This window comes from Pituophis catenifer, unplaced genomic scaffold, assembly GCF_029215685.1.
Source record: "Pituophis catenifer annectens isolate HBS135680 unplaced genomic scaffold, rPitCat1.0.hap2 SCAF_2, whole genome shotgun sequence".
NCBI lineage: Eukaryota > Metazoa > Chordata > Lepidosauria > Squamata > Colubridae > Pituophis > Pituophis catenifer.
Genome location: NW_027256882.1, coordinates 295142250 through 295166577, shown reverse-complemented (window position 1 = coordinate 295166577; position 24328 = coordinate 295142250). Strand labels below are relative to the sequence as shown.

Genomic DNA, 24328 nt, shown 5'->3' with positions numbered 1-24328 from the left:
TCTGAACTGGACCGGAGATTTACGTTCCGGAGATGACCACTTGATTTCTAAAGTATATAAAATGTTACTCAAGATAAAGATAAAACTTTGTGGTGTGCAGAATGTGATGGATTAACATACATACTTAAAGATAGACAAGAATCAATTTTCAATCAAAGCTGGGATAAATGGTACCAATGGATAGAAGTAAAAATGTCATGAGGTAGATCATAGGGAAGCATGTAGTAAATAGCAAGCTAAATATAAATAAGGGAACATTCGATATAAGAAGATTTAACAAATGCAAGATGCAGTATGATAAACCAAATTGAAGCTGTAGTATGATATGTAATGTTATTTAGAAACTGTATATATATGGGGGTTGAATCAACCTCAGTTGTATGTATGTGATTGTGTTTCGTTATAGTCTATTCTGTTTTTTGTTTCTAATTTATAATAAAATTTTACAAAAAAAAAAAAAAGATAAATCTAGAAGATGAATACCAAGAGCTTTGGTAGTACAGTGGTTTAAAGCACCCTGTTATTAACACAGCTGCCTGCAATTACTGCAGGTTCGAATCTCACCAGGCTCAAGGTTGACTCAGCCTTCCATCCTTTCTAAGGTAGGTGAAATGTGGACCCAGTTTGTGGGGGCAATAAGCTGACTTTGTATAAAATATACAAAAGTCTGAAGGCTATTGCTTAACGCATTGTAAGCCGCCCTGAGTCTCCAGAGAAGGGCGGCATATAAATCAAATTAAAAAAAAAAAATACGTTAAAGAGTATATGGTAAAACGGGCAAAAAAATGTGGGTGTAATATAACGGAGAAGGTATGGACGAATGGACTAAAACTTACATTACATTATAGTTTGAAAGAAAACTTTTATAAAATGATGTATCACTGGTACTTGACCCCAGATAAGACTAGCAAAGTGGTACAAAGGGATTTCTAACAAGTGCTGGAACTGTAGTCGAAATCCAGGTTCATTTGGTCCTATGTGGTCTTGCAAATATGTGAAAAACAATTGGATAAACATGAACAATGACAGTCTGTAGAGATTCTCCATCATCCAGGTCCTGGTTGTCCCAAAGGCGATCTTTTCAGGAGGCAACTGGACTTTCTGGTTTTTTTCTTCTGAAGACGTTTCGCTTCTCATCCAAGAAGCTTCTTCAACTCTGACTGGATGGCAGGGAATGGAAGGATTGATACTCCTTGCAGACAGCTGGTCATTTGCATCTTTTTAGAGGGTCTTTGAAGCACTTGGAGGTTTCTCTGTGTCCTCAGGGTCACCTGAATGGTGCAAATGGTTCCTGTAGTCTGCATTTTTTTCCTCTGGAAATCCATTCCTACTCCCACACCGTTCCAAGGGTGTCCATCCCAAATTCTATAGCTAAACGTCAGTAGAGATTCTCAGTCCTCCAGGTCATGGTTGTCCCAAAAGCGTTTTTTTTAAATCCTTCCATTCCCCACCATCCAGTCAGAGTTGAGGAAGCTCCTTGGATGAGAAGCGAAACGTCTTCAAAAGAAAAAAACCAGAAAGTCCCGTTGCCCCCTGAAAAAGCATCTTTGGGACATGAACAATGACAATGCAAAAAAAAAAAAATATTTTTACCAATATTAATGAAACCTGAAGCTGTTTTTTTTTTTTTCCTTTTAGGTGTGATGGACAAGTCAATTGAGAAACAATTTGGGGTGGTGACGGCTGCGAGGACTGCACTTGCCACACACTGGAAAAGAAAAAGGGTTGCCGACAGTTGGAAGAGTGGATTTTGAAATTGACTAAATTAGCAGAGATGGTGAAATTAACTGCTTTGTTTAGAGATGATGGGCTAGACAGCTTTATAAGAGACTGGAAACCGTTTGTGGACTTTCTACGCGCCAAAAGAATAACAGTTGCTTAACAGAGAGATTTGAAGATTAGGGTAATGCTTAGCTTAAACTGTTTACTTCTTTTTCTTCTTTCTTCGTGTGTGTGTGTGTGTGTGTGTGTATTAGAATAGAACAGAACAGAACAGAATAGAATAGAACAGAATAGAATGAGAATAAGAGAATTATGGTAGGGAAGGGAAGGAGGAGAGGAGAGGAGAGGAGAGGAGAGGAGAGGAGAGGAGAGGAGAGGAGAGGAGAGGAGAGGAGAGGAGAGGAGAGAGTTATGGAAGGGAAGGGAAGGAGGAAAAAGGAGAGGAGAGGAGAGAAGAGGAGAGGAGAGAGTTATGAAAGGGAAGGAGAAAGGAGAGTAGAGTAGAGTAGAGGAGAGGAGAGGAGAGGAGAGGAGAGGAGAGGAGAGAGTTATGGAAGGGAAGGGAAGGAGGAAGGAGAGGAGAGGAGAGGAGAGGAGAGGAGAGGAGAGGAGAAGAGAGAGGAGAGAGTTATAGAAGGGAAGGAAAGGAGGAAGAAGGGGAGGAGAGGAGAGGAGAGGAGAGGAGAGGAGAGGAGAGGAGAGGAGAGGAGAGGAGAGAGTTATGAAAGGGAAGGAGAAAGAAGGAGAGTAGAGTAGAGTAGAGTAGAGTAGAGGAGAGGAGAGGAGAGGAGAGGAGAGGAGAGGAGAGAGTTATGGAAGGGAAGGGAAGGAGGAAGGAGAGGAGAGGAGAGGAGAGGAGAGGAGAGGAGAGGAGAGGAGAGGAGAGGAGAGAGGAGAGAGTTATAGAAGGGAAGGGAAGGAGGAAGGAGAGGAGAGGAGAGGAGAGGAGAGGAGAGGAGAGGAGAGGAGAGGAGAGGAGAGGAGAGGAGAGGAGAGAGGAGAGAGTTATAGAAGGGAAGGAAAGGAGGAAGAAGGGGAGGAGAGGAGAGGAGAGGAGAGGAGAGTGTTATTGAAGGGAAGGCAAGGAGGAGAGGAGAGGAGAGGAGAGGAGAGGCCCAACGAGTTGCCTCCTCACCTGGGTGTCGTGAAGGGAGCTGGAGAGAGGAAAAGGAAGGCCGCTAATAAATCCACGGCCTCCTCCGTGAGGCTGTCGCTGAGTAACTGAGCGTTGATCCATCGCTTGGCGAGACGGCAGCTGCCGCTAAAAGCCGGATATTGTTGCTGCAGCCTGTTTGGGAAGAGAAGTGAAGGAATCAGGACTAGGATCTTTTGAGGATCAAAGATCCTAAGAGGATGGAATGGCCAATGAGTTCTTGCTGGAAGAGATTCTGCTCTCTAGACAGAGGAGATGATGAGAAGGGGTCTCAAGTTAGTTCTTGATTTACAACAGTTCATTTAGTGACCGAAGTTACAACGGCACTAACAAAAGTGACACGACCGTGTTTCACACTTACAACCGTTGGCAGCATCCCCGCGGTCAAAATTCAGACGCACGGCAATCGACTCATATTTATGACGGGTTGCAGTGTCCCGGGGTCATGTGATCCCCTTTTGTGACCTTCTTGACAAAGATGGGGGGGGGGGGAGAGCCAAATTCACTTAGCAACCATGTTACTAACTTAAGAACCGCAGGGATTCGCATGGCAAGAAAAGTCGTAAAATGGGACGAAAGTAACACCTGTCTCACTTAGCAAGAGAAATTTTGAGCTCTATCGTGGTCGTAAGTTGAGGACTCCAATCCTCCGCAACTATGGAAATGCAAAGGCCCAAGCAGGAAGTAGATGGACCTCAGGAGCTGAATCTTGGCCGGGGATCAGCTGCCCTGGGAAAGGAAGAGATTGGTGGTTGAAGCTTCCATCAAGGATAGGAGAAGGAAGTTGGCAATCACACCCAAGGGTTGACTCATGGAGAGCTTGGAAGGGCTCAGGGAGTTGGGGCCTACAAAGACTTATTGGGCTGAAAACATGGAGGACTTCTCTTGGTGTTCACAAAGGACCTTCTCTACCATAACTGCATGGGAGAGGAGACACCAAATACTGGCTAGAAGAGAATGTTTATAGCTCAGGGTTGAGCCTGGATAGCTCAACAGACTAAAAACCTGTTATTAACATTCAGCTGTCTGCAATTATTGCATGTTCGAATCTCCCCAGGCTCAAGGTTGACTCAGCCTTCCATCCTTTCTAAGGTAGGTGAAATGAGGACCCAGATTGTGGGGGCAATAAGCTGACTTTGTATAAATATACAAAAGGATGAAGGCTGTTGCTTAACGCATTGTAAGCTGCCCTGAGTCTCCGGAGAAGGGCGGCATGTAAATCTAATTTAAAAACAAAACAAAACTGTGGGGTCTTCTCTGAGCTTGGTGGTTTTCTTGCAGACGTTTCATGACCCAACTAGGGAACATCATCAGCGCAAGGAAGAGAAGGAGGAGGAGGACGATGACGACGATTATGGGGTCCTTGGTGCCCTCTGAGCTTGGTGGTTTTCTTGCAGATGTTTCATGACCCAACTAGGGAACATCATCAGTGCAAGAAGGAGGAGGAGGAGAAGGACTGTGTGGTCCTTGGTGCCCTCTGAGCTTCGTGGTTCTCTTGCAGACTTTTCATGACCCAACTAGGGAACATCATCAGTGCTAGCTGGGTTATGAAACGTCAGTAAGAAAACCACCAAGCTTAGACAGCACCAAGGACCCCAGGCCAAATACCCCCTTCTTCCTTCATTCCCCCTAAAAAGAACATGCAGGTAGTCCTTGACCTACGACCACCATCGAGCCTAAAATTTCTGTTGCTAAGTGAGACATTTGTTAAATGAGTTTTGCCCCATTTTACAACCTTTCCTGCCACAGCTGTTAAGTGAATCCGGCTTCCCTCTTGACTTTGCCCGGTCGCAAAAGGGGATTGCATGTCCTCGGGACACGGCAACGGTCATACGTACGAAACAGATGCCGAGCGTCTTGAATTTTGATCCTGTCGTCATGGGGACGCTGCATAGGTCGTAAATGTGAAAACCGGTCCTAAGTCACTTTTTTCAGTGCCGTTGTAACTTTGAACGGTCACTAAATGAACTGTTGTAAGTTGAGGACTACCTGTGTATCCAAAGGTGGATTTTGCATAATTTTACCACCGGTTCGCCCCACACCAAAAATGCTCACTTTGCACATACATGTGGCTTTCATGCATGCGCACAGCTTCGAAAACGTGGCTAAATAGGACGAGGGCATAGCGCCAGGGCGAGTGGGTGGGTCCACCCACAAATAGCCACTACCGGTTCGCCCGAATCAGTTCGCCCGAACCGGCTAAATACCACCTCTGTGTATATCCCCCGAAAGAGCACAAGAGGACTGGATCCAAGCAGGGCTCTTCCCTCTTACCCATGGAGCGAGCTAGTCAAGACAGGCAGATGTATGGTCTCAAGTTCCAGCTGCTGAGATTCTGGGGTGTCCTGGTACTTCAGCATCCCTTCTGGGGTGACCAACTCCTTCAGGATCTGGGGCTCCCGGTGGTAGGCCACTTGAAGGCGGAAGACGTAGCCATCCTACAGAAATACACCAAATTAGAAATTACAACCGTCTTTCTCTGCTTCTCCATCCCAACTTTGCTGGGAAGCCTCTGTATCCCCGACGGGTAGTCCTCAACTTACGACCACAGTTGAGCCCAACATTTCCGTTGCTAAGCAAGACAGTTGGGTTCTGCCCCTTTGTAGGACTTCTCTTACGACCGTTGTTAAGCCCGTCACTGCAATTTCAGTGGGTAATCTGGTTGTAAAGTGAATCTGGCTCCCCCTTTTGACTTTTGCTTGTCAGGAGATCACGTGACCTGAGATGCTGAAACCGACGTAAGTACATGCCAGTTGCCAAGCATCTGAATTTCGATCACGTGACAAGGGGAAATGCCGCAACGGTCGTCAGTGTGGAAAACGGTGATCGGTCTCTGTTTTTCATTGCTGCTGTTAACTTCAAATGATCACTAAATGAATGGATATATGTCAAGGACTGCCTATATTTTCTCTAGGGCTGGAAAGGAGAAAAGAGATGGGTAGAAGGAGGGAGGGATGGAGGAAGGATGGGTGGATGGAAAGGAAGAGAGGGAGGGAGGGAGGATGGGTGGAAGGAAGGAAAGGGAGGAAGGAAGGAAGGATGGAAAGAAGAAAGGAAGGAAGGGAGAGAGCATGGATGGAAGGAAGAATAGAGAACGAAGGAAGATAGTACAGAAGGGAGGGAGGATAGTACAGAAGGGAGGGAGGAAGATAATATAGATGGAAGGAAATAAGGAAAGAGAGGGAGGAAGGAAGGGGAGAGGGAGAGAGGAAGGATGGATGGAAGATAATAGAGAAGGGAGGGAAGGAGAGAGGAAGGAAGATAATATAGATGGATAGATGGGTGGGTGGGTGGATGGATGGATGGAGATAGATGGGAAGGAGGGAGGGAAGGAGGATGGATGGAAGGAAGATAATAGAATGAAGGAGGGTAGTAGAGAAGGAAGGGAGGAAGATAATATAGACGGAAGGAAATAAGGAAAGAGAGGGAGGGAGGGAGAGAGGAAGGATGGATGGAAGATAATAGAAAAGGAAGGGAGGGAAGGAAGGAGAGAGAAAGAAAGATAATATAGATGGATAGATGGGTGGGTGGAAGGAGATAATAGATAGATGGAAGGGAAGGAGGGGGGGAAGGTGCCCCAGGACTATCACCTTATGTATATCGGTGTAGGTGGCGGATGGCCGGCACAGCAGGTGGTGTTGCTGGTTCAGGATTTCCGCCAGCTGCAACTGGAAAGCAGCTTTGATGCGCTGAATGGCCTCCTTGTTCCGAGGCCACTGACCGCTTCCCTCCATCTGGCAAATCACTGGAACGAGAGAAGGAAGCTCAGCAAGAGAGCAATGGTCAACCAAGGAGCCACAGAGCGGCCATCCGTGAGCCCTGCTGAAGAAGCATCAGCCCAAGGACCAGCCTTTCCTCCTCCACCTGGTAGGCAGCTGGGCAGCTGCCTCTGGAAGGTCAGCAACTTTAGGGACACTAGCTGGGGTTGCCAGGGTGACAGAGATGGTCCTTGGGACTGGCAGTTTTGAATGGCCTTCTCCTCCCGTGTACAGGTCGTCCTCGGGTTACGACTGTAACGGAGCTGGCCATCCCAGCAGTAACTCAGGATGGCCATAAAATACGTTGATTACATGACTGATCGGATGTTATGATCCGTTCCCTTCCCTTCCCTTCCCTTCCATTCTATTCTATATTTATACTATTCTGTTCTGTTCTATATTCTCTTCTATATTTCCCTTCTATATCTATATCTATATCTATATCTATATCTATATCTATATCTATATCTATATCTATATCTATATCTATATCTATTCCATTCCATTCCATTCCATTCCATTCTATATTTATACTATTCTATTCTATTCTATTCTATTCCATTCCATTATTCTATTCCATTCTATATTTATACTATTCTGTTCTGTTCTATATTCTCTTCTATAACTCCCTTCTATATCTATATCTATATCTATATCTATATCTATATCTATATCTATATCTATATCTATATCTATATCTATTCCATTCCATTCTATATTTATACTATTCTATTCTATTCCATTCCATTCCATTCCATTATTCTATTCCATTCTATATTTATACTATTCTGTTCTGTTCTATATTCTCTTCTATATCTCCCTTCTATATCTATATCTATATCTATATCTATATCTATTCCATTCCATTCTATATTTATACTATTCTGTTCTGTTCTATATTCTCTTCCCTTCTCTTCCCTCCCTCCCATTCTATTCTATTCTATTCTATTCTATTCTATTCTATTCTATTCTATTCTATTCTATTCTATTCTATTCTATTCTATTCTTCTATTCCATTCCATTCCATTCCATTCCATTCCATTCCATTCCATTCCATTCCATTTTTATACTATTCTGTTCTGTTCTATATTTCTTATTCTATTCTAATTTCTTATTCTATTCCTATTCCTATTCTATTCCTATTCTATTCTATTCTAATTTCTTATTCCATTCCATTCTAAGTTCCTTATTCATATTCATGTTCTGGTCTGTTCTAATCCTAATTCTACTCTATTTTTCAACATCAACACAAAAACTCAGAAACACACCCAGAAACAGTGTCTACCCAACAACGGTAACTAAGTGAAGAAAAAGCTGAGTTAGGTGGCTTCTTATCAAACCTGCAGAGTTAGAAGAGGCCTCAAAGTCCAACTCTCTGTTCAACGCAGGTATCCGAATCAAAGCAACTCAAATTAACCCACCCAGCTGTACCACAATCTCTCTAGATAATAGGTGTTAAGCGTCAAACTCTCCTTATCTTTAGATGTTTTTACCTCTCTAGATAATAGGGGTTGAGCGTCAAAACTGTTCTTGTCTTTAGATAATTTTTCTAACGTTCAACTTGAATCCGTGTTCCTGTAACGTGGGATTATTAACCCATGCGCTGAAAACTGAGCCTCTGATCCCAAAGTCTACATGGCCACTTTCAATCGCCTCCTTTCCTTCCAGGATCTTCAAAACCAGAAGTCATCCCTTTTCAAAACTTACTGGAACTCAACCCAAGAAAGACTCGAATTTCCTTCCCACCCATCCTGGTGAGAAAATCCTTACCTTTTATTGGGGCCACGTAAGCAGGACATGGTTTTTCCGCCACGGGGAGAAAGGATGCTCGGTCTTTGATCTTGCCGTGGAACGTATAATCTGGTTTCACAGGGACTGGAGGAAAAGTCTAGGAAAGAATCAGAAAAAAAAGACATATATGCCAAAATAAAAATGAAAGTCTTGGGGGGGGGAGTAGAGAAAACTCCTAAAAATCACTCCAAAATTGATAGCACTTTCTATGTTATAGAATAGAATAACAGAGTCGGAAGGGACCTTGGAGGTCTTCTAGTCCAACCCTCTGTTCAGGCAGGAAATCCTATACCATTTCAAAGGTTGTCCAATCTCTTCTTAAAAACTTCCAGTATTGGAGCACCCACAACTTCTGGTGGCAAGCTGTTCCACTGGTTAATTGTTCTCCTTGTCAGGAAATTTCTCCTTAATTCTAGGTTGCTTCACTCTTTGATTAGTTTCCATCCGTTGCTTCTTTTTTCTGCCTTCTGGTGTCTTGGAGAATAGCTTGACTCCCTCTTCTTTGTTGCATCCTCTGAGATATTGGAACACTGCTATCATGTCTCCCCTAGTCCTTCTTTTCATCAAACTAGACATACTCAATTCCAGCAACCGTTCTTCATATGTTTTAGCCTCCAGGCCCCTAATCCTCTTTGTTGCTCTTCTCTGCATTCTTTCTAGAGTCTCCACAACTTTTTGTACATCGTGGCAACCAAAAGTGGATGCAGGATTCCAAGTGTGGCCTTACCAAGGCATTAGAAAGCAGCATTAACATTTCACGTGATCTTGATTCTATCGCTCTGTTAATGCAGCCTAGAACACATTTAAGGTAGGTTCTCTAGAACATCATAACTCCTAGAATCGTAAGGCTGGAAGGGACTCTGGAGGTCTTCTGCTCCAACCCTTTGCTCAAGGCATAAATCCTTATACCATCCCTACCAAAGGGTTGTCCAATCTTTTCTTGAAAACTTCCAGTGATGGAACATCTACAACCCTGTGAGTCGTTGTATTAGTTGGTTCCTCCTTATTTCTAGCTTGGATCTCCTCCAAAGAGTTTCCACCCATTGCTTCTGATCCTACCTTCAGGGGCTTTGGAGAATAGCTTGACTCCCTCTTCTTTGGGGCAGCCCCTCAAATATTGGAAGACTGCTCTCATGTCTCTCTTAAGCCTTCTCTTTGTTAGGCTACATATACCGAGCTCCGATGGCGGTTCATCATACGATGTAGCCTCCAGGCCCCTGATCATCCAGGTTGCTCTTCCCTGCAAATCCTCAGATTTTCAATCAACCAAGAGTGTTGGGGTTGGTACCTCTACAAGAAAGCTCTGCCCTCATTTTTGGTCACCCCAGAAACAGTGACATCCCAAATAATCTAGGTAGGACAGCCTACCTGAGAACTTCAGCCTGGGCAGAATGTAGCTCAGTGTTTCTCAACCTTGGAAGCTTGAAGATAAGTGGACTTCAACTCCCAGAATCCCCCAGCCAGCGCTGCTGGCTGGGGGATTCTGGGAGTTGAAGTCCACCCATCTTCAAGCTACCAAGGTTGAGAAACACTGATGTAGTTGTTTGATAGCTTCAGCCTGATGCAAAGTTTCCTGAGACCCCTTCCTTCCACCACCACCACCCACTCCCCAGAATACAGGTAATCCTCAATTTACAACAGCTCATTTAACGACCATTCAAAGTTACAATGGCCCTGAAAATGAATTATGGCCGTTTTTCACACTTAACGACCGTTGCAGTATCCCCAGGGACACGTAATCAAAATTCAGACGCTACTGGCTCATATTCATGAGGATCGCAGGGTCCCTGAATCATGTGATCCCTTTTTGCAACCTTTTGACAAGCCAAGGTTCACTTAACAACCGGGTTACGCGATTCACTTAACAACAGTGGCAAGAAAGGTCATAAAATGGGGCAAAACTCACGTAACTATCGTCTCTGTTAGGAACAGAAATCTGGGATTCAATTGGGGTCGTAAGTCGAGGACTACCTGTGCCCCCAAAGGTTTCTTTCCTGGGTTGCCACCCCTTCTCCCGGCACCTTCCGTTCATTGCACTCAACTCACATCTGTGTAGCGAAGGGCAGGGTGAGCTCCTTGTACCGCCGTCACCGTTAAGGGCATCCCCTCCAGGTGCCAGAGCTTGCGGCTCAGGTCGTCGTAGGAACGGATCAAGCTGACCATGTCTTCCTCGCCAGTCCCTGCAGGCTGCGGACACCCCAGAGAAACCAGGGGGCCAAGAAGGAATAACAGCACAGAGTCAATCCACCTTTTTCCAAAATCAGGAGGAAAAGGAATAGCAAAGGAAAAGGGGCTTTTGACAGAGAGGGGGTGGGTGGGGCTGAGAAGTTGATACGCCCCTTCTAAGTACTAAACCACAAGGATGCAGCTTAATATAAATTTAATAAATAGTAAACATAAAAAGTATTGCTTGGTTGTTCCCTTGTAGACGTTTCACTACCCAACCAGGTTACAACATCAGTGCGAGAAGGGAGTGGGGTTTAAGCAGGGGTCAAATGTAAAAAAGAGCCTTGGTAGTACAGTGGTCTAAGGCACCCTGTTATTAAGTTAGTTATTAAGACCAGCTGCCTGCAATTACTGCAGGTTCGAATCTCTCCAAGGCTCAAGGTTGACTCAGCCTTCCATCCTTTCTAAGGTAGGTAAACTGAGGACCCAGTTTGTGGGGGCAATAAGCTGACTTTGTATAAATATACAAAAGGATGAGGGCTATTGCTTAGTGCGTTGTAAGCCACCCTGAGTCTCCGGAGAAGGGCGGCATATAAATCTAAATTAAAAATTAAAAAATAAAAAATAAATTGTTATTACTGGTTCTGTGGGCGTGGCTTGGTGGTGGGGGGTAATGTGACTGGGTGGGCGTGGCCAACTTTTAACTTTTCTGCGTCCCTTTCTGGATCGGGACTCCTTACACACAGTCACTCATGCCCTAGTCACTTCCCGCCTGGACTACTGTAACGCTCTCTACATGGGGCTCCCCTTGAGGAGGACACGGAGGCTCCAACTGGCGCAGAGTGAGGCCGCGCGAGTGGTAATGGTGCTCCCGTGTAACACCTCTCCTGCGCGAGCTGCACTGGCTCCCGGTGGTCTTCCAGGTGCGCTTCAAGGTTTTGGTTACCACTTTTAAAGCGCTCCATGGCTTAGGACCTGGTTATTTACAGGACCGCCTACTACCACAAATAGCCTCCCACCGGCCGGTACGCTCTCATAGAGAGGGGCTCCTCCGGGTGCCATCAGCCAAGCAGTGTCGACTGGCGGCCCACAGGGGGAGGGCCTTCTCTGTGGGGGCACCTACCGTCTGGAATGAGCTCCCCCTGGAGATACGGAGGATCCCGGATCTGCGTACCTTCCACCGCGCTGTGAAGACTTTTTTATTCCATCAAGCAGGCTTGGCCTAATCTCCTCCCTCTTTTAATATGTAAATTTTAATCTGTTTTTAAATTATTGGGGTGTTTTAATTTGTCTGGGCCAAAATGATTTAATTTGATTTTAACTGGTTTTTAACTTTTGTATTTCTGTATTTTATCCTGTGCCTGTTCACCGCCCTGAGTCCTTCGGGAGTAGGGCGGTATACAAATTTAATAAAACTAAACTAAACTTGGGCAAATATCTCAAGAGACGTGCAGGGATGGCAAAGAAGAAGACAAGGAAGAAGGTGGAAAGGGACCTCACCTCACGCCCCAATTTAATTAGGGGTTCCAGCAGGGCCCCCGTGTACGAAATAGAAGTCTCTGGAATGTCCAGGTGCCTGGAAAGAAGAGAAAACAAAGGAGACAAAGCAGCATTATAAATATCTCTTCTTCTTCAAAGTCCGTTTGCATTCTTCCTGTCTCTTAAACAACTTCTGAAGCTGCCAAGAATTAGGGTTGCATTCAGGCATCTCCCCCCAAAACAAAGGTATCGTTGGCTTAAGGCCAGCTTGGGGCAACGTCTAAAACCAGCCAAGATGGTTTGTAAACCACGGTTTACAGCTGCACACAATGATCATTGTTGCTTTTTCAGTAAACAGTGGTGAAAACGAGCCACGGTTTAGTACAATGGGTGAATAGGGTGAAACTCTGCTGGGATTTCAAGGAGATAAAAGTGGTCAATAGGATGTTTGGTCCCTCTTGAGCTTAGTTGTATACTGATGACGTTGTCTAGTTGGGTCATGAAACGTCTACAAGAAAACCACCAAGCTCAGAGAACCCCAAGGACTTTAGAGTCCTCCTCCTCCTCCCCACACACACCCCTCCCTTCTAACACTGATGATGTTACCTAGTTGGGTCATGAAACGTCTGCAAAAAAACCACCAAGCTCGGAGAGTACCAAGGACTGTACAGCCCAACCTGGAGCTATAAATATTCTCTTCAAACCTGTTGCATTTAAACAGAATCAAAACCCCCCTCTCTTCTAGCACTGATGATGTTCCCTAGTTGGGCCATGAAACGTCTGCAAGGAAACAACCAAGCTTAGAGAGCACCAAAAACGTCACTTTTCAACCCTGAGCTACAAATATTCTCTATTTTTAAGAAAGGTGGAATACAGCCTGCATTCCACCTCAAGCCTCTGTTTCTGTAAAAAGGGTTTGCTTGTGGGATTTTGCTCACTCCTACATTATCCTTTTGGAGAAGAACGGCATACAAATCCAATAAATAAATAATACAATAAATAAATTATCCAGTTAGGGTTCTAGTCAGATTTCCAAATAAAAGAGAGAATATACGTAGCTCAGGAGGAGTCCTCGGTGCTCTCTGAGCTTGCCTTTTTTTCTTGCAGACGTTTCATTACCTAATTAAGTAACATCATCAGTGCTAGTGATGTTACCTAGTTAGAATAATGAAACATCTGCAAGAAAACAAGCCAAGATCAGAGAGAATTAAAAATGAAAATCAAGATGCTCCTGACAAGATAAGCCCCCCATTCCATCTTCCTGTTCTCTTACACGGAAGGATTATCTTACTCTACTCACAGTTTCAAAATATGACGTATTATTTGCTCCGGAACAAGACGTTTCTGGCACAGATTTGCAGCATCCCACAAAACGGCCTCGCAGATGACGCCATCTTGGAAACGCCTCAGCTCCGACCGCTCTCCCCAAAATTGCCGAAACTCCATGGCCTACAGGAACAGACGCAAGAGAGATATTTTCCAACCCTTTTCGGCACATTATCCTTCAACAACTATAAGGCAATTCAAGTATTTTAACAATTGGAGATTCCATGGGGATTTTAGCAGAATAACAGAGTTGGAAGGGAACTTAGAGGTCTTCCTAGTCCAACCCACTGCTCAAGCAGGAGACCCTCTACCATTTCAGACAAATGGTTGTCCAATCTCTTCTTAAAAACCTCCAATGATGAATCACCCATAACTTCTGGTGGCAAGTTGTTCCACTGATGAATTGTTTTCCCTGTCAGGAAATTTCTCCTTAGTTCCAGGTTGTTTCTCTTCTTGATTAGTTTCCACCCGTTGCTTCTTGTCCTGAGTGCTTTGGAGAATAGCTTGACTCCATCTTTTTTGTGGCAGTCCCTCAAATATTGGAAGACTGCTGTCATGTGGAGACATGATAGACCAGACATACCCAGTTCCTGCAACCGTTCTTCCTATGTTTTAGCCTCCAGTCCCCTCATTATCCTGGTTGCTCTTCTCTGCACACTTTCTAGAGTCTCCACATCTTTTTTACATCATGGCAACCAAAACTGGATGCAATATTCCAAGTGTGCTCCTAGAAAGGCGTTATAAAGTGGTATTTTGTTTTGTTTTTTTATCCTGCCTTTCTTATTATAAATAATTCAAGGTAGTATCGATGCATAATATTCCTTTCTTTTGCTATTTTCCCCAGAACAACAACCCTGTGAGGTGGGCTGGGCTGAAAGAGACCGACTAGTCCAAAGTCACCCAGCTAGCTTTCATGACTAAGACAAGACTAGAACTCACCATCTGTTGGTGATTGGCCCAAAGTCACTCAGCTAGCTTTTATGCCTAGGGTGGATCTAAAACACACTGTCTCCTGGTGAGTTGGCCCAAAGTCATCCAAGTGACTTTCACGCCCAAGGCAAAACTAGAACTCACTTTCTCCTGCTGATTGCTTAAGGCAGGACTAGAACTCATAATCTCCTGGTTTCTAGACCAGCACCTGAACCCCTGCACCAAACTGGCCCCTAAAAAGAGGAACTGATTCCAATATTCTTTGGAAGAGTCCCATCACCTTTGAGAGCTGTATGGAACAAAATTTCATTTTAATGTATGCCAATTAATGTAGAAAGTAAAAATAAAGTTATTGTATTGTATTGCATTGCATTGCATTGCATTGCATTGCATTGCATTCTTCTCTTTTCTCCTCTCCTCTCCTCTCCTCTCCTCTCCTCTACTCTACTCTACCCTACTCTATTTTCTGTTCTGTTCTGTTCCCTTCCCTTCCATTATTCTATTCTATTCTATTCTATTCTATTCTGTTCTGTTCTGTTCTGTTCTGTTCTGTTCTGTTCTGTTCTGTTCTATTCTATTCTATTCTATTCTATTCTATTCTATTCTATTCTATTATTCTATTCTATTCTATTCCTGTGATGGCGGGGGGGGGCGTGCGTGGGGGGCATTGTATAATGGGTGTGAGCACGCATGGAAGCACTATCACACGCTCTTTTGGCATCCGAGGAAAAAAGGTTAGCCATCACTGTTCTACTCTATTCTATTATTATTCTATTACTATATTCTATTCTATTCTATTACTATATTGTATTCTATTATTTTTCTATTCTATTCCCATATTCTATTCTATAATCTCTTCTATAATTCTATTCTATTCCTATTTATTCTATTTCTATATTCTATTCTGTTCTGTTCTGTTCTGTTCTATACATGCTGTCCAATAAAGACTTCAGTAAGCCGTGATTATTTGCTCTGGGTCCTGCATTTGATTCCGCAACATGTTCTGAATTAGATGGACATGCCTGTCCAGTGTGCCAGGCACATTCTTCACGAAGCATCCTCTAACCTGGTGGGCTATGAGAACTAAAGTTTTTGTGGTCAAATCTTGCACTGGCTGAAGTTTTCCATCCAGAGAGAAGAAACGGTAAATCAGCAGCCTAATCTGGTCCTCACCTCGTCTTGATCTGCTTCTGGTCCTCGCTCCAAAACACTGTTTGCGAAGTCAAGATTTAGCAACAGTCCGAAGGATAAGGAACCGACGTCTTTGTGCTTTGGGGGGTCGACGTGAATCGGCCACTGGAAGAAAAGACAGCAGGAGAAAAATTAGCGAGGGCAGCTAGGAAAAACCAACCACCACCTGCCATCTTTAGACTGGAGGGTAAAACATACAAACAATGATTGCAGGAACTGGGTATGTCTAGTTTAATGAAAAGAAGGACCAGGGGTGACATGAGAGCAGTCTTCCAATATCTCAGGGGCTTCCCCAAAGAAGAGGGAGTCAAGCTGTTCTCCAAAGCACCAGAAGGCGGCACAAGAAGCAAAGGATGGAAACTAATCAAGGAGAGAAGCAACGTGGAATTAAGGAAAAACTTCTTAACAGTGAGAAAAATTCATCAGTGGAACAACTTGCCTCCAGAAGTTGTAAATCCTCCAACACTGGAAGTTTTTAAGAAGAGATTGGACAACCATTTCTCTGAAGTGGTGTAGGGTTTCCTGCCTAAAGCAGGGGGTTGGACTAGAAGACCTCCAAGGTCCCTTCCAACTCTCTTATGACCCAGATTTGGAGTTCTGAGAGGCATTTCTTTCTCAGCAATCAATAAGATCATATCTTGGTCACTTGGCAACCAGCCTGCATTTATGGCAATTTGAAGTGTCCCCGTCAGGGGTGGGTAACTATGGCCTCTTTATGACCTGTGAACTTCAACTCCCAGAATTCCTGAAGGCTGGAGTATTCTGGGAGCTGAATCCACAGCTGTTAAAATTGCCAAGGTTGGACACTTCTGCCCTATACCATTCTGGACATTGGCTGTGTAGTTTCTTCTTGAAAACCTCCAGTGATGGAGCACCCACAGCTTCTGGAATTAAACGGTCCTACTGGGACCTCAAGTCTTTTGAGTAGGACAAATGTCCTGTTAGCACAACACAAAAATCTGGTGGCTTTGTCCGGAAATCAAGAAATATTGGAGGAAAATAAAAATATGGATAGTAGAAATAATAGAGCAAGAAATTGAATTGGAACCAGAAATCTTTTTATTAGGCATGATTAAAGGGAATATTAGAAAAGACATAAAATATTTAACACTACATATAATCACGGCGGCTAGACTGGCATTAGCACAATTGTGGAAAACAGATCGTTTGCCAATGGATCAGGAGGTAATTCAAAAAAATTATACATATGCAGAAATGGACAAATTAACTTTAGAACTGAAAGACGAGGAAGACTCAAAGTATTTTAAAGTATGGAATAGATGGTATAAGTGGATAAATCAAAAGAAAAGAGGATAAAGATAAAATTTAGTAAAAAATTAAAAGTAATAAATAGGCACCGTCATTTAGATAGAATAGGTAATAAGTCACTGTCTATATATGTGTGTATATATAATTACATATATTTAGTCTGTTTGTGGTGATTTGTATTGTATATGTAATTTTATGATTGAGAATAATTTGTATATTTTTATCTTTTTAAGCGTAATAAAGTTTGTTTTTTTTTAAATAAAAAAAAATAAATTAATAAAACAACAGAAAAATCTTTTCCAAAGCACCAGAGGGCAAAACAAGAAGCAAAGGATGGAAACTAATCAAGGAGAGAAGCAACCTGGAATTAAGGAGAAACTTCCAACAGTGAGAAAAATTAACCAGTGGAACAGCTTGCCACCAGAAGTTGTGGCTGCTCCAACACTGGAAGTTTTTAAGAAGAAGAGACTGGACAACCATTTGTCTGAAATGGAATACAGTTTCCTGCCTGAGCAGGGGGTTGGACTAGATGACCTCCAAGGTGCCTTCCAACTCTTGTTATTCTGTTCTATTCTATTTTAAGTCATTTTGAGGACTGTGCTGTCATCTTCAGACTCTAGATATGGCAACTGACTGCAATTTTAGATAACCCAGAAAGTATAATACTCTGAACCCTTAGAAGGCAGGAGTTTTGGGGTTAAGTGAAATCTGGCTTCCCCATTGACTTTTGCTTGTCAGAAAGTCACAAAAGGAGACCACCTGAACCCAGGACACTGCGGCCGTCATAAATACAGGTAGTCCTCGATTTACGACCACAATCGAGCCCAGAATTTATGTTGTTAAATGAGAAATTTGTTCAGTTTCTGTTTGTTTGCCCCATTTTATGATTTTTCTTGCCACTGTCGCTAAGTGAATTGCTACAGCAGTAAAATGAGCAACACGGTTGTTAAGTGAATCCGGCTTCCCTGTTGACTTTGCCTGCCAGAAGGTCGCAAAAGGGGATCACGTGACCCCCAGGGACACAACCTCCGTCATGTTGTCGAGCATCCAAGTGTCAATCACGCGACTGTGGGGATGCTGGAATGGTCGTAAGGGTGAAAAACGGTTGTAAGTCATTTTTTCCAGTGCTGTTGTAACTTTGAATGGTCACTAAACGAACTGTGGTAAGTCGAGGTCTACCTGTATGAACCACTTGCCAAGTGTCTGAATTCTGATCAGGTGGCTATGAGGAAAGCTGTCACAGCTGTAAATCTGAAAATTACTCATAAATTTGTAAATATGAATGAGTCAGTAAATGAATCATCGTTAGTCAAGGACAACCTATATCTCTGACCGTGTGACACTTTGGCCCTGATAGATGGCCAATATCTGAACAGCCACAAATTGAGTACCTGTGTTTCCCCGAAAATAAGACCTGGTCCAGTGGTGAAATTCTACCAGTTCACACCAGTTCGTGCGAACCGGTAGTGATAAAAGCTACCAGTTTGACGAACCGGCAGTAAAAAAAAAAAGCTACTGGTTGGTCTGAACTAGTATTTCTGACAATCAGCTGTACCGCGCGATTTATAGTCGCTAGAAAGCAGGAAAGCAGAATGCGTTTGGCGCGCAACATGCATGCGCGGGAAGCAAACTGGTGGCAAACTGTGGAGGATTTCACCACTGACCTGGTCTTATATTTTTGGGGCCCGCAAGTACAAGGGCTTATTTTGGGGGAAACGCGATTTCAGGGTGATCAGTCCGGCTGGACACCACACCCCCCCAGCGCGCACACAACAGCCAGCAAGCACGCAGGAACCGACAGTATCCGGGAGCAGCTGCAGCCTGCTGGCCCCCTTGGTCAACGCACTCTGGGGCTGCGCAACCTGCACAGCGCAGGTGAGTTGATTACCTGTCCAAGCAGCAGAAGAAAGCAGAGACACAGGGTGGAGGGTGGCAGGAGGCAGGCGATCCAGATGCACCTACCGGGCCGCGGGAAAGCCGAGAGACATAAAGATGAGTCTCCCGTAGCCAGCTGCCCGCTCCAGCCCACCAACACTTGGCTTTCCCGCGGCGTGTCCGGATCGCCTGCCTTCCCCTCCCCCGCCTCTGCCTTCATCTGCTGCCAGTGCCACCACACACAGACAAGCCTTCCGCAACCGTCCACAGCTCCAGTTCAACCACTCTTGGTTTTTCTGCGGCCTGCACGACGCGTCCAGATCGCGTGCCTCCCCACTACCTCCGCCTGCTGCTTGGACAGGTAATCAACTCACCTGTGCTGTGTGGGCTGCTGCCTGACGCCATCGTCCCCCGTGCGCTTGCCGCCTCCTGTGCCCACCCTCCTTTCCTAGGGCTTATTTTGGGGTAGGGCTTATATTAGGCGCACACTTAAAACCAGGGTAAGGTTTATTTTCGGGGTAAGTCTTATTTTGGGGAAAACACAGTATTGAAAGGACCACACAGCTCCTTAAGGAACAGGCTCAGACTCAACCCTTCCAAGACCGAGTGGCTGTGGCTTCCAGCGTCCCGATATAGTCAGCAGGTGCCATCGCTGACTATTGGGGGTGAATCGCTGTCCCCAACAGAGAGGGCTCGCAATCTGGGTGTCCTCCTGGACGCACGGCTGTCTTTAGAAGAGCATATGACGGCCATGGCCAGGGGGGCCTTTTATCAGGTTCGCCTGATCCGCCAGTTGCAGCCCTTTCTGGACCGGGATGCCTTGCGCACGGTCCCTCATGCCCTTGTTACCTCCCGGCTGGACTATTGTAATGCTCTCTACATGGGACTCCCCTTGAAGAGCACTCGGAGGCTCCAACTGGTCCAGAATGTGGCCGCGCGGGTGGTTATGGGCGCAACCTGTTGTGCCCACGTGACACCCCTCCTGTGCGAGCTGCACTGGCTCCCAGTGGTCTTCCGGGTGCGATTCAAGGTGCTGGTTACCAACTTTAAAGCGCTCCATGGCATAAGACCCGGGTACCTCCAAGACCGACTTCTCCCACCAATAGCCGCCCACCGGCCAGTTCGCTCCCACAGAGAGGGTCTCCTCAGGGTGCCATCAGCCAAGTTATGTCGGCTGGCGACACCCAGGGGGAGGGCCTTCTCTGTGGGAGCCCCAGCCCTGTGGAATGAACTGCCTCCGGAAGTGCGTAAGATCTCCGACCTCCGGGTGTTTCGCTGCGCACTGAAGATCCTGTTGTTCCGCCAGGCCGGGCTATCGACATGATAATTTTAAATTAGGGTATTTTAAATTTCTGGGGTTTTAAATGGAGCCAAATTTATTTAATAATTTTAAATTTTAAATTGATGTTTGTCTTGTGTTTTTAAATAGGCTGTACACCGCCCTGAGTCCTTCGGGAGAAGGGCGGTATAGAAATAAAATTATTATTATTATTATTATTATTATTATTATTATTATTATTATTATTATTATTATTATTATTATTATTATTGATGTCTGGAGCCTACATTCCATCTCCCACTTCTCTCCCCCCTGGTTCGTTGGCAAGCTGAAAAGCCATAATGGTTGCAAAAGCAAAAGTTTTAAAATTAAAAATTTTAATTTTTAATCATTGTTGTGTCCTGTGTTTTTAAATTGGCTGTACACCGCCCTGAGTCCTTCGGGAGAAGGGCGGTATAGAAATAAAATTATTTATTTATTTATTTATTTATTTATTTATTTATTTATTTATTTATTTAAGTTGGTCAATTCTGAACACTGGATTCTTTCAGCAAGTAAAGAAAGTAAGTTTTTGGTGAAGTTACCGGTGGAGTCTGAGGCAACCGATGAGCCAGGAGCACCAATCGCCGGGCCAGTCCACGCTCCAGCAAGCTGAGGAAGAACGGGAGAACGGCGGCCACGTAATTCCCGCCGCGGTCCATCAACGCGTTGAGCAGCTGCATCTTCTTGCAAGCCGCCTGGAGTTTGGAGACGTGACGGAGGCTGAAGGACAGGAGGAGACACGTGAGCGACACGCAGGAAGCTTCTCAGAGGGGAAACAGGTGAGCAGCTTTGGGGCAAGAGGGCTCACAAGCAAGGAAATTAAACATTTGTGTTAAGGAAAATATTTGTACGGAGCTATAGATATACCTTTGTATCTGTAGACCTTTCATCTTCTAGAAGTCTTAAGACTTCAACTCCCAGAATCCCCAGGTAGTGTGAGTTTTTATCACACAAAAAGTAGCCAATTTTTTTCTTTTTCTATCATTTATTTCCATCCATCCATCTATCTATCTATCTATCTATCATCTATCTATCTATCTATCTATTTACCTATCTATCTATCTATGTATCATCTATCTATCTATTTACCTATCTATCTATCTATCTATTTACCTATCTATCTATCTACCTACCTACCTACCTATCTATCTATCTATCTATTTACCTATCTATCTATCTATCTATCTATCTATCTATCTACCTACCTACCTATCTATCTATTTACCTATCTATCTATCTATCTATCTATCTATCTATTTACCTATCTATCTATCTATCTATCATCTATCTATCTATCTATCTATCTATCTATCTATCTATCTATCTATCATCCATCCTCCTTCGTATTCTATCTATCTATCTATCTATCTATCTATCTATCTATCTATCTATCTATCTACCTATCTATCTATTTATCTATCTACCTACTTACCTATCTACTCATCTATCTACCTAGCTATCTTTCATCTCTCCCTATTTACCTACCTCTATCTTCCTATCAATCTACCTAACTACCTCTTTCATCTTTCTCTATATATTCATCCATCTCTAACTTCCTACCTACAGTATATACCGTTCATCCGTCCATCCATCCATCTAATCTATCTAATCTATCCTCTACCTGTATCTATCTTGCTATCTCTCTACCTGCCTATCTACTGTCTTATCTTCTATCTATCCTCTACCTATACATCTCTCTCTCTCTCTCTCTCTCTCTCTCTCTCTCTCTCTCTCTCTTTTTCTATCTCTCTCTTTTTTTTAAAAAAAAGTTTTTTATTAGTAATTCAAAATTAAAAACATTGGACATAGATATGATATCACTGGTCCCAAGCATCTTCCAACACTTTACAATAATATACCAATGATGATATAATAATATATTCCTTATACATTATTTAAACATAGTATAATATTAATCATTTATACCTTATTCCTATACAATTATACATATCTATACCTACATATGCCTATCTATACAATTCACATACATATTTATCTATAATAACGTATCTAATTCTAGTCTAACATTACACATTTGTCTCGGCTATCCTCCTTTTATCTAACCATTCATAGAATTTTGCCCAGATTTTATAGTACAATGTTTCGCTTTTATCCTCGAGTTCCAAGGTGAGTCTATCCATTTCTGTGCAGTTGAAAATTTTTAGTAGTATTTCCTCTTCATTTGGGGTATCTTTTTCTTTCCACTTCTGCGCAAACACTCTCTCTCTCTCTCTCTCTCTCTCTCTCTCTCTCTCTATCTATCTATCTATCTATCTATTCTATCCTCTACCTATATCTATCTTGCTATCTCTCTACCTGCCTACCTATCTTCTACCTATCTCTCTCTCTCTATCATTCAATTACTCTATGCTTTCTTTCCCTGCCTTTCAAACCCTGGAAGACCTTCAAAAACTTTTCTCCAACAGTGTGGACTAGAAACTTAGGTTTTGTTTTCTGTTAAGTGGTGGGAAAATAGAGGCAAAACCCATTTTTAAACCCACTCCTGGCCTTGATAACAACCGAAAGGCACCCATCCCTCCATCCTTTTGAAATCCACAACCTACTGAAACACGTGATCGAAGGTCCGGAGCAGAGGCTTCTGGGTCATGAAAAGCAGCTGAAACCCATCTACCATTTTATCATCCAGAATCTCCATCGACTGCCTGGCTTCAAATTGGACCTAAGGAAGAACAGAACCACCTGAATATTAGTGAGTACAGGAATCGGGTTTCTTTATTTTTTTAAATTAAGGTAAGATGAGAAGGAAACATTCTTGTAGATGTTTCATTACCCGATCAGGTAACAGGGGGGCATTTGCCCAGATACGTCTGGTGTGCCAGTTGCGTCCCTACTTGGACCGAGATGCCCTACACACAGTTACTCATGCGCTGGTCACCTCACGGATTGCCTACTGCAACGCTCTCTACATGGGGCTGCCCTTGAGGACCACTCGGAGGCTTCAGCTGGTGCAGAATGCAGCCGCGCGGGTTGTGACGGGAGAATCCCGATACTCCCATGTTACACCCCTCCTGCGCGTTTTGCATTGGCTACCGGTTGCCCTCCGGGTGAGATTCAAGGTGCTGGTGTTGACCTATAAAGCCCTACGTGGCTTAGGACCAGGATATTTGGCGGACCACCTACAGCCAACAACAACATCCCATCGCCCGGTTCGCGCCCATAGAGAGGGCCTACTCAGGGTGCCGTCGGCTAGACAGTGGCGGCTGGCGGCCCCCAGGGGTAGAGCCTTCTCGGTTGGGGCGCCCACCCTCTGGAATCAACTCCCCTTGGAGCTCCGACCAGCGCCCGACCTTCGCACCTTCCGCCGGGAATTAAAAACTTGGCTTTTCAAATCCCTTGACCTGGTCTGATGATGGGGTTTTAAGGGTTTTAATGGGTTAATTTTAAATTTTTTAGATTTTAGTCTTTATTTTTATTGTGGCTTGTGTTTTATTGTTGTGAGCCGCCCTGAGTCCATTGTGAGATAGGGCGGCATATAAGCCGAATAAAATAAAATAAAATAATAATAAAATAAAATAAAATAAAATAAAATAATAAAATAAAATAAAATAATAAAATAAAATAAAATAAAATAAAATAATAAAATAATAAAATAATAAAATAAAATAAAATAAAATAAAGTAAAGTAAAATAAAATAAAATAAAATAAAAAAATAAAATAAAATAATAATAAAATAAAATAATAAAATAAAATAAAATAAAATAATAAAATAAAATAAAATAATAAAATAAAATAAAATAATAAAATAAAATAAAATAAAATAAAATAAAATAAAATAAAATAAATAAACATTATCAGTGCTGGAGGTGGGTGGATTGCAAAGTAAAAGGAGGAGGAGGAGGAGGAAGAAGAGGAAGAAGAGGAGGAGAGGGATGTGAGAAGGAAGGAAGGAAGGAAGGAAGGAAGGAAGGAAGGAAGGAAGGAAGAAAGAAAGAAAGAAAGAAAGAAAGAAAGAAAGAAAGAAAGAAAGAAAGAAAGAGGGAAGGAAGGAGGGAGGGAGGGAGGGAGGGAGGGAGGAAAGAAGGAAAGAAGAAGAGAAAGAAAGAAAGAAAGAAAGAAAGCAAGAAAGAAAGAAAGAAAGAAAGAAGAAGGAAAGAAAGAAAGAAGAAGGAAAGAAGAGAAAGAGAAATAAAGAAAGAGGAAGGGAAGGAAGGAAGAAAGAAGAGAAAGAAGAGAAAGAGGGAAATAAAGAAAGAGGGAGGGAGGGCGAGAAGGAAGGAAGGAAGGAAGGAAGGAAGGAAGGAAGGAAGGAAAAGAAAACAGAGAACAGCATTTTTTCTTCTCTGAAGGCATCTAAAGGTCTTTGCAGCCATCATTTTGGACCAGAT

General features: G+C 43.5%; 1 protein-coding gene across 1 annotated transcript in view; it reads right to left on the bottom strand.

Annotated features, from left to right (window-relative positions):
• Positions 1-24328, bottom strand: part of NOL6 (nucleolar protein 6) — an 83067-nt gene that overhangs the window by 37418 nt on the left and 21321 nt on the right. The window contains 10 exon segments of the mRNA XM_070938987.1: positions 2858-3010; positions 5150-5313; positions 6466-6620; positions 8404-8521; positions 10471-10611; positions 12091-12166; positions 13370-13518; positions 15499-15621; positions 20524-20701; positions 22546-22661. Of these exon segments, the coding sequence (XP_070795088.1) occupies positions 2858-3010; positions 5150-5313; positions 6466-6620; positions 8404-8521; positions 10471-10611; positions 12091-12166; positions 13370-13518; positions 15499-15621; positions 20524-20701; positions 22546-22661 (1373 nt within the window).